The sequence below is a fragment of the Podarcis tiliguerta genome (assembly GCF_965153285.1).
Source record: "Podarcis tiliguerta genome assembly, chromosome: 10".
Classification (NCBI taxonomy): domain Eukaryota; kingdom Metazoa; phylum Chordata; class Lepidosauria; order Squamata; family Lacertidae; genus Podarcis; species Podarcis tiliguerta.
Genome location: NC_139543.1, coordinates 39,066,562 through 39,074,909, shown reverse-complemented (window position 1 = coordinate 39,074,909; position 8,348 = coordinate 39,066,562). Strand labels below are relative to the sequence as shown.

General features: G+C 40.7%; 1 protein-coding gene and 2 long non-coding RNA genes across 3 annotated transcripts in view; 2 read left to right on the top strand and 1 right to left on the bottom strand.

The window, feature by feature from the left end:
* Window positions 1–92: 92 nt before the first annotated feature.
* Window positions 93–8,348, bottom strand: part of PLXNC1 (plexin C1) — a 58,459-nt gene continuing 50,203 nt past the window's right edge. Inside the window, exons 24-31 of the mRNA XM_083401028.1 lie at window positions 7,854–7,905; window positions 6,794–6,837; window positions 6,586–6,693; window positions 5,980–6,143; window positions 5,609–5,756; window positions 3,885–4,025; window positions 3,347–3,421; window positions 93–1,824 (exon numbers count right to left, since the gene is read on the bottom strand). Of these exons, the coding sequence (XP_083257154.1) occupies window positions 1,690–1,824; window positions 3,347–3,421; window positions 3,885–4,025; window positions 5,609–5,756; window positions 5,980–6,143; window positions 6,586–6,693; window positions 6,794–6,837; window positions 7,854–7,905 (867 nt within the window). The 3' untranslated portion in view covers window positions 93–1,689. The remainder of the gene's footprint in view (window positions 1,825–3,346; window positions 3,422–3,884; window positions 4,026–5,608; window positions 5,757–5,979; window positions 6,144–6,585; window positions 6,694–6,793; window positions 6,838–7,853; window positions 7,906–8,348) is intronic.
* LOC310658771 lies at window positions 1,831–2,404 on the top strand. The gene is made up of 2 exons (XR_014502491.1): window positions 1,831–2,064; window positions 2,153–2,404. It is a non-coding gene; the product is annotated as an uncharacterized lncRNA (long non-coding RNA).
* Window positions 4,033–5,672, top strand: LOC310658774. Its single transcript, XR_014502494.1, has 2 exons — window positions 4,033–4,563; window positions 5,292–5,672. It is a non-coding gene; the product is annotated as an uncharacterized lncRNA (long non-coding RNA).

Below are 8,348 nucleotides of genomic sequence, written 5' to 3'. Positions count from 1 at the left end.
ATAAAAGTCTGACATGTGTTCTCACTTTGAGTTGCTTTTGAGTTTTAATTATATATACACTTCAAGTTAAACAAAAAGACAAGTTAGCAAAGTAAACAACAAATACTTTGTATTTGAAATAAACATCTCATGTAAATATCCAATGTATTTTTCATCAATGCATTTTTATACAAATGTCATTTTCATAGAAGAGGAGTTATTAGATGTATCATGATCAGATGAAATATTTACCTGCATACGTCTGAAAATAAGTTTTGATTGTTTTACGCAGTTTACAATAAGTGTTATAATATCCTTTCATCTGCAGATTGTCACAAATATTTCGTTTCACTATTTAGTTCCTCTGACTGATGCAAGATACTACGGTTATCAAGCCAATCAAAGGTTCTACAAGCAACAACACAGCTTGACACCTACATTAGTTTCATAAGCTAAGGTAGAGGTTAATATCAGAGGTGTACTTTACAAAGCAGTTCCTTCATGAAAAAATACCTGCATTGTTCCTGGTAAGACAACTCTCCTATAGTGTTGACCACTGTTTGTGACTCTTCCCATTCATTTGAATTGCCTGCAGAAGTGACCTGCTAATTTGCTTCCCAATGCCAAGATAGTTGTATTAATTTCATTGATTGTCACAGTCTGCACTTCTAGCATTTCTAACCTGCCAACTCGGCATAACACTTCATGCTTCTGCTAAAATGGACGGTGGGCCATGAAAGCTTGTGTGTTAGTCTTTAAGGTGACGTGATGCATGTACTTGCAAAGCTATGTAGAATTTATTTTGATAATCCTTCCATTTATCTACCATTTAAAAAAATATAAACAACTGCAGGTACAAAATAAATCAGAGCACCCTTTTCTGCCTCAGAAGAAGAGTCATTTAAAAATACCTTAATATTTAGTGGTCCCTGAGTTTGTTTTGAAACATCTATTGTCTATGCAGGGGGAAGAAATGTTTAGAACATACATAATGCTGGACACAGCTATAGCAAATGAAAATTCCAGTGGGATGTGAGCCGGTCAATCCATGCTTCTCCACAAGAAGGTATGTAAAGTGTCCCATATCATTTCACGTCTGTTACAAACTATTTTCTTGGAAAGCTGCAAATGACCTCAGCAGGCTGGGCCTCCTAGATCCAGTGGTTATGCTTCTTAAGGCTGCCGCACCCAAGCACCTGGAACATACTGCATGTTTGTGCTCTTGTGGAACTTAGAGAAGGAGGCTGTCTGAGGTAAGGAAATTATTTTGTGGGCCTTTGGAGCACTGTGCTGAAAGTGAATTGCAAGTAGGTTGTTTTTATAGATTTGTGGCTCAGGGCCTTTTTTAAAAAAGCCAAAAAACCCAACAAAAAACCCCACATCAAAAGTGGTTAAAACACTGCCAAAATTACTTAATGTAAGGTGTTCCCTGGTGCATCAGACCAAAGGTCTATATCGAGTGCAGCATCTTGCTTCCCATAGTGGCTTTGATCTGGCAAGGGAAATCTGCACATGGCAGCAAGCTTCCAGTCCTATGCGCCTGGCTGCATATTTACATCAACAATGTAATGTTTATCCAGACTTCTCTGAGATGTGTCTTCGGTGCAGCTAGCAATGCTCATTCCCATCTGGACTTACAGTTGCTGTAGACTACTAATGCTTGAGGAGAACTTGATGCTTTGAATGCAGTAGCAGTTTTTAAAGTTCATACTAGCTTAGTAAGGGAGCAGTTGATTCATCTGAAATCCACTTGCATTTTTTCTTTTCGTCAGCTAAGGCTTTTATATACAACAGCTGCTTCTGTGCTTCTTCCAGCCCTCGTTCTTTCTCCAATTTATTCAGTATCTATGGAAACAAAAGAAATGTGTGCAGCCTTATTTTAACACATTTTTTCAGTGTCACAGTAGCTCTGCTTGAGCAAACCACATTCCTTCTAATGCCAGCCTATGCATCTTGTTGTTTATAAGTTTATTGTCAATCACAAGATAAAACACTTCCTCTGACAAGAGCTTTCTAAATTAAGAACCACAAACGTTTAGCAAATGCAAGCCCAAATTTATGTAATGGTAGCAGCACAATATGAAAGTAAGCATATCAATGTACAACTGTCATGAGGAAAGATACAGCCAATATAGAAAGCTGTCCCGTCCCCGTCCCCCAGTGGCATAACAAGGTCAAAACAGAAATTTGTATCTATAAAATGACTACATCCTTTATTTGAAAGCCACAGACTGAAACATTTTCAGCAGCTGTAAGAATAGGGTGTGATTTGAAGGGGCATGTTTATACTAAGATGATTAATCAGTCACATTTTGGAAGCTATGAAATGGGGAGGGGAGTGGCCCAGTTATATGTGGCATCAAAAGTGTTTAGAATTTGGATGAGTAAACAGGTATTTATGACAATACGTTTTAGTGAGACTTGGTCACTGCTTTTTTATCGTATTGCTTAACTTGGGTAAAGGTTCCTGTTTCAGATCCTACCAGGCACCCCTTCCTCTGTTCTCATCAGACTAATCCTTAGTTAACTATCTGTTCAGCTCTGACTAGCCTGACACAACTCATTAAGCCACTACCCCTGACATGCAGGATAGTTTGTGCATTATTAAAATTGCCATAAGTAAGTTTTATTTTACCTTACAGAATTTGACAGTAGATTTGAAAAAATCCCAAAACCACTGATTAACAACAATATGCCTATATACTGTATTTTTCGCTCCATAGGACGCACCAAGTTTTTTGGGGGGGAAATAAAGAAAAAAAAATTTATTTCCCTCCCAGGCGCTTGTGGGGCCAGCAGCGGGGAGAAGCGCTCTTCTCCCCACCGCCTGCATGCAGACCAGGTCCGGGGACAGCGGGAAGACGCGCTGCGCCTCCCAGCTGTCCCCGGAGCTTGCGGGGCAGGCAGCGGGGAGAAGCGCTCTTCTCCCCACCGCCCGCATGCAGACCAGGTCTGGGGACAGCGGGAAGACGCGCTGCGCCTCCCCGCTGTCCCCGGAGCTTACGGGGCTGGCAGCGGGGAGAAGCACGCGTCTCCCCGCCGTCAGCCTCCAAACCACATCGGTTTCCGCCTCCCCGCTGTCCCCCGACCTTGTGGGGCTGGCGCTGGGGTTCTCCTGAAGTCTGGAGAGCGAGAGGGGTCAGTGCGCACCAACCCCTCTCACTCTCCAGGCTTCAGCGAAAGCCTGCATTCGCCCCATAGGACGCACACACATTTCCCCTTCATTTTTGGAGGGGAAAAAGTGCGTCCTATGGAGCGAAAAATACGGTATATATACCGTAGGCACAGTGTAGTATAGATAAAGGGCATACTACTAGACATTTTGGTAACTAGAGAAAGAGAGAGAGTGAAAAGAAGAGGAACTTACATCATCGTAATATCTTGCTATGTAGTGGTAAATTTTAGTCAAGGCTGCAGACTCATTAAATTCATTTTCATGTTTCTGCGAGGGGGAAAGGAAAACAGGTGAAACAATGTTAACAGCATATGAAATAGTTAATAATGACATGGCTTGCAAACAACATTGAGCCAAACCATGGCTGCGTGCAAGCAAGCAGATGTATGGCTTTCTGGAGTGAAGATCACAGCCACTGTGATACTTTTACTGGGCCTGCTACTGCACGGGTGTTATGTCCCAATTTAGGCTCGTGGTATTATCTACAGGTTTGGACATCAACACTGTGCCAAACTATGGCTTAATGCCTCAGTAGCATTGTGGGAGAAACACAGTGGCCACAATCTTTGCTCTAGGAACTGGATTAAAAAGGTGAGGGAGAAACATTACTAGTGTCTGCAGGGCACCATTGGGATGTTTCTCATTCAAGAGGCCAGTTCTTGCTTTACAGCCAAGGCACAGCATGCCGTCATACTTTCTGCATAGGTGGGCAGAAACAATGAAATGATACCTTAGATTCCTGAGTTAAAAATTCTTCTAGCTCCGAAGTGGACAATGAAGGTAAATCCCTAATTGCTTTATAGAAAGCTTTAACCTCTTCTTTGTAAAGCGGAATATCTTTCGCATAGAGAAGTTTGTTTGTTGGTGCTTCCTTTAAAAAAGAAAACAAAAGACAACTATTGTTATAAATGGTCACAGCTATGCTGCAATTTTTTGGGGGGATTCCTGTGAAAATTCAGTTAATTTCTATACACTATCTTTCAATATAAATAATGTCAGGCTGCCCTGCAATGTCAAACAAAGCACAGAATAAAATGGCAGGTTTACAGCATTAAAACTGTACAGCAGTTCAGATTTTAAAGGCCCCTTTTTGGTAGTGAGGGTTAGAATTATAGTGTTACAGTTATTATCATTTTTCTAACAAAAATGGTTTCTGAATGCTGCAATGGATTGTGATAGTTTGTTTTAGTTACATTTTTGGTGGTGTACCTTTTTATTACAGTATGATTTGGTGATGGGCCCTTGGCTAAGCAAGAAGGATATTGAAGGCCGGGGAGAATAAAAAGGTCTGGCACTGAAAAGACAACCATCTGTGGGGTGAACATCAAGAAGGGCAACTTCCCATTTATCACCAGCTCGGTCAGACAGCTGGGTCCCTTGAAAGAAGGTTACCCACAGTGTATAGATAGGTGCATGTAGAGTAATGAAGACTATGCCTCATGTTTTGTTCTCTGTTGTCATTTTCTTTTTTAATATTGCAGGTGTTGAATAGGAGGGTGCTAAAAAAGGCTTCCAAATTAAAACTGCATTAGCCATATACAGTGAGATGCCATGCCTGTGACAAGCCTCCTGTTCTTATAGTCCCAGGCAGGCCGCAAAGAACAGGAGGTTTATCAAGCACTTAATAAGCCACAATTCATGGCTGGTAGTGGTCTCTGTTCAGCCTTGTAGGTTACATAACTTCTGACCCACTTTTGGTATGGCAACCAAAAGAAAAAGAAACACTACAGGAAAACAGTGTTGCTGGATTTTCAGGGTGTCACAGAAATGTGTCATTCAAGAAACCACTTTATTGCACCAGTTGATTACAAGTCAAAGGGAAGCCTCTGGGTAGCTTTCAAGTTTCAACCACAGCCACTTGTTCAGCTGCAAAGGGAACTGCATCTTTGGATCAAATTTTAAACTTTAAACAGGGTTAAGCATTAAAATATAACAGAGCACAGCAGTTGCTTTTTCATGAGCAGTGTTGTGGAAGCCTGAAAGATAAATCTAGCACTTCTGAAATTTCCATTCTGACTTTTTTTGTGCACTAACCTAAAAAAACTTTAAAATAGGAAATATGTTTCCTGTATGCAAATCAGACAGTTGGTTCCATTATCGTGTGTGTGTTAAATGTAAACTACTTGATCTCCCACAGCTTCGTCTATTAAGTGAACCTTATGCAGCAAGGATTGTGATACACACAACTCCAGATGCCAGATAAGGGCTCATTAACAATGTAACTCCCTTTAGTGTGCATGGATCTAATCCCACAAAGCACTCTGAATGTGAAAACCTGCACACTGAAGTTCTTGCAAGTTCAGGGCATGCATGTGAAGTGAAGTGAATGTTGAATTACAGAAGAATGGTCTGGAGTAAAATGATTGCCTTCAGTAGGGACAGTACTGTGGAAAAATTGGTTTGGAAGGTATCGCCTAAGGAAAGGGTGTGTAAAATATGAAATCGATACACTACCTTTCCCAGTTGTTGTTCTGATAGAGAAAAGGCATCCATAAACGCTTGTGCAATTACTGACAAACAGCCATCAAGATGTGGAGTCTTTTTAATATCAAAGACAAATTGAGGGTTCTTCAGTATATTCACCCAGAAGCGAAGAGGAAGACTGGCAAGAGAAAAGGCAAACTTCAAATTAATAATGTTTCAGGAAAAGATTATTAATCCCACTAAAAGTAATTTAACATCAGTCATGCAAGTTAGCAGCCTAATAAATAATCATGTCCTCAGTTGATAGTATAGTCCCAATGTGCCCTTCACTGCTGAACATGCTGCCAGTTCATGCATTATTATGTTTGAGTTTTACATGAAGCACATTCGTAAATATATACCTGTTAGTTTTCCATATATGGACCACATCAGGGTCTGTAATTTTCTTATTTTCAGCCTGAGCATCCAAGAAGTCAAAAAAATACTTGACAGCAACAGGGGCTTTATTGTTTGGTAAAGTCCAAATGCTCCTAAACAGCTCTTCAACAACTGAGTGAATTGCAACCTTTGAAAGAAATAAAAAGGCAATGGTTTTATTGCTTAGACAAAAGAGTTTCTGAGATGTAAATTAACAAAACAACGAGCTCCATCTATCAAGGACAATTAGTGCAACAAGAATGGAGCTGAACACTCTTCAGTCACCCATTCAAGACTGGCACCATCGCAATGTATAAAAGCCATTTCTCAGTGTTCTCTTATAGTTCAGATCCATCTCAATGGGAGGGGCAGCTCTGAATGCATCTGTACGCAATAATTCTCTTTTCATGTAAATGAATGGGGAAGCCCAGTTGAGCTGCATGTGCCAAGAAGAAAAAAAGACCTATAGGTGGTCACTATAGGTTCTACAATCTCATTCTGTGTTTTTAAGTTACATCAGTTAATTGCTGCCTCTTTGTGAAGCTTCTTAATCTTATCTTTTCTGGCCTTAAATAAAGTTCAGCACTTACCTTTGTAGAAAGAAGTTTAGTAAGATACATTTCCTTCACTTTAAATTTTTGTTTTCCTTTGTGTTTTGCACCCTGTGTATCTTTGGCTGCTTCGGAATCTGGTAATATCTGTAAGAAAGGTATACACAAATGGGCATGCAGATGCAGTGGTTAAGGGAGGCAATAATATATAACAAAAACATCTAGTTGTCAGATACTGCTGACTTACCAGATGGCAATAGTCGTTTGGGTATTCCCCATCTGAGAAACATGCTTAAAGGGGGAAAGAGAGAATGAATGAAATGCACACAGTGAAAGGGATTAAGCAGTTGCCAAGAAAGGACATCCAGGTAATCCATGTTTAATTATATTCCTGTGCAGGACCCTGAGGTTGTGTAATTGCCACCTTGTGCTCCTTTGGGAGGAAGGGCGGGATATAAATGTAATAACTGCACAACGTAATTCCCACCACTCTGTGCAGTAAGAAGACAGGCCAAATAAATTATCTGTATCATTGGCTTTACTGCTCCCTTTTGCCAGCTTCTGTCACAAAATATCATCCCAGCCCTCTGGGAGCAGGAAGAAAAGCAGAATGAAACATCTGCTGTAGCATTCTGTTGCCTTCGTGAAACCAACCCTGCATCAATCCGAACTATGAGGCTGATTTCACAATGTGTAAAATTACAAATTTCTCTTGTGCCTTGTCTACTTTGGCCTTAAATGGACTCTCCATATTCTCTGCAAACATACAAAAAAGGGTAATATTATCTTTATGACCTACATATAAGCTTCCCTGAAGCATCCGGCTGTATGCTCAATGCTCTTTTAGACTAATTGGAGCTTATTCCAAAATGGGGAGCCTGTGGCCCATTAAGTTGAAATCGGTCTCAGCCAGCATGGCCAATGGTTCAAGATTGGGGGGGGGAGTTGTGGCCCAATAACATCTGGAGGGCCACAGGTTCCCCATCCTTGTGAATTTCGTCAACTTATTCTTTTTATAGATTATAAAACTGGACCTTCACATAAATGGCTGCTTCAGAACTATGGTTCAAATGGTCTGCTATATACTCATAGCTCATAGCTCTATACTCATAGCTCTATAAAACCCATTACAGTGGGGGCGGGAAACCTGTGGCTGTTCATATGTTGCTGGACTACAACTTCTGCCATCCCTGACCATTGGGCCTTTCTGGCTGTAGCTGGTGGGCGTTGCAGTCTAACAACCTATGGAAGGGTCCCCCATCCTGCCATCACAATTATATATATCAGGCTTGTATTGGTTTCAGTACCTGATAGATCCATTTTTTTCTTAGAGATTTTAATAGTTGCTCCATCTGAAATCTGAAAAGGAAATAAAACAGCTTTTGTAATATGCATTTTTTTCTAAAACTACACGGTTCCTCAAAGTTCACATGATCCACTGCATGTGACTTGTTACTTTCTTCCCAGCCAGCACAGGTCAAAGAATGCATTATGTTCTGTGTTCATTTCCCCACTCTGAGGCTTCCTAAGTGCAAAGTTAGAGTAGCCATAGGGTTTTTTCTATTCTGATGCAGCCAGCCAGCCATGCTATAAAGGCTGACGTTCCTAAAGGGCCTTATATTTTGAGATGGGTGCAGTACCTTTTTTTTTTTAATGTAATGTGACATGCTTATCTGAAAGCACGTGTATCATAATGACTGTTCACATGTCCTGCTAAGGCATAAACTCGTCACATTCCACTATGCATGAGCTATGTGCTGAAGCATGCAGTCCAGGTTTTCCCACTAATCAAGTGGGACAAA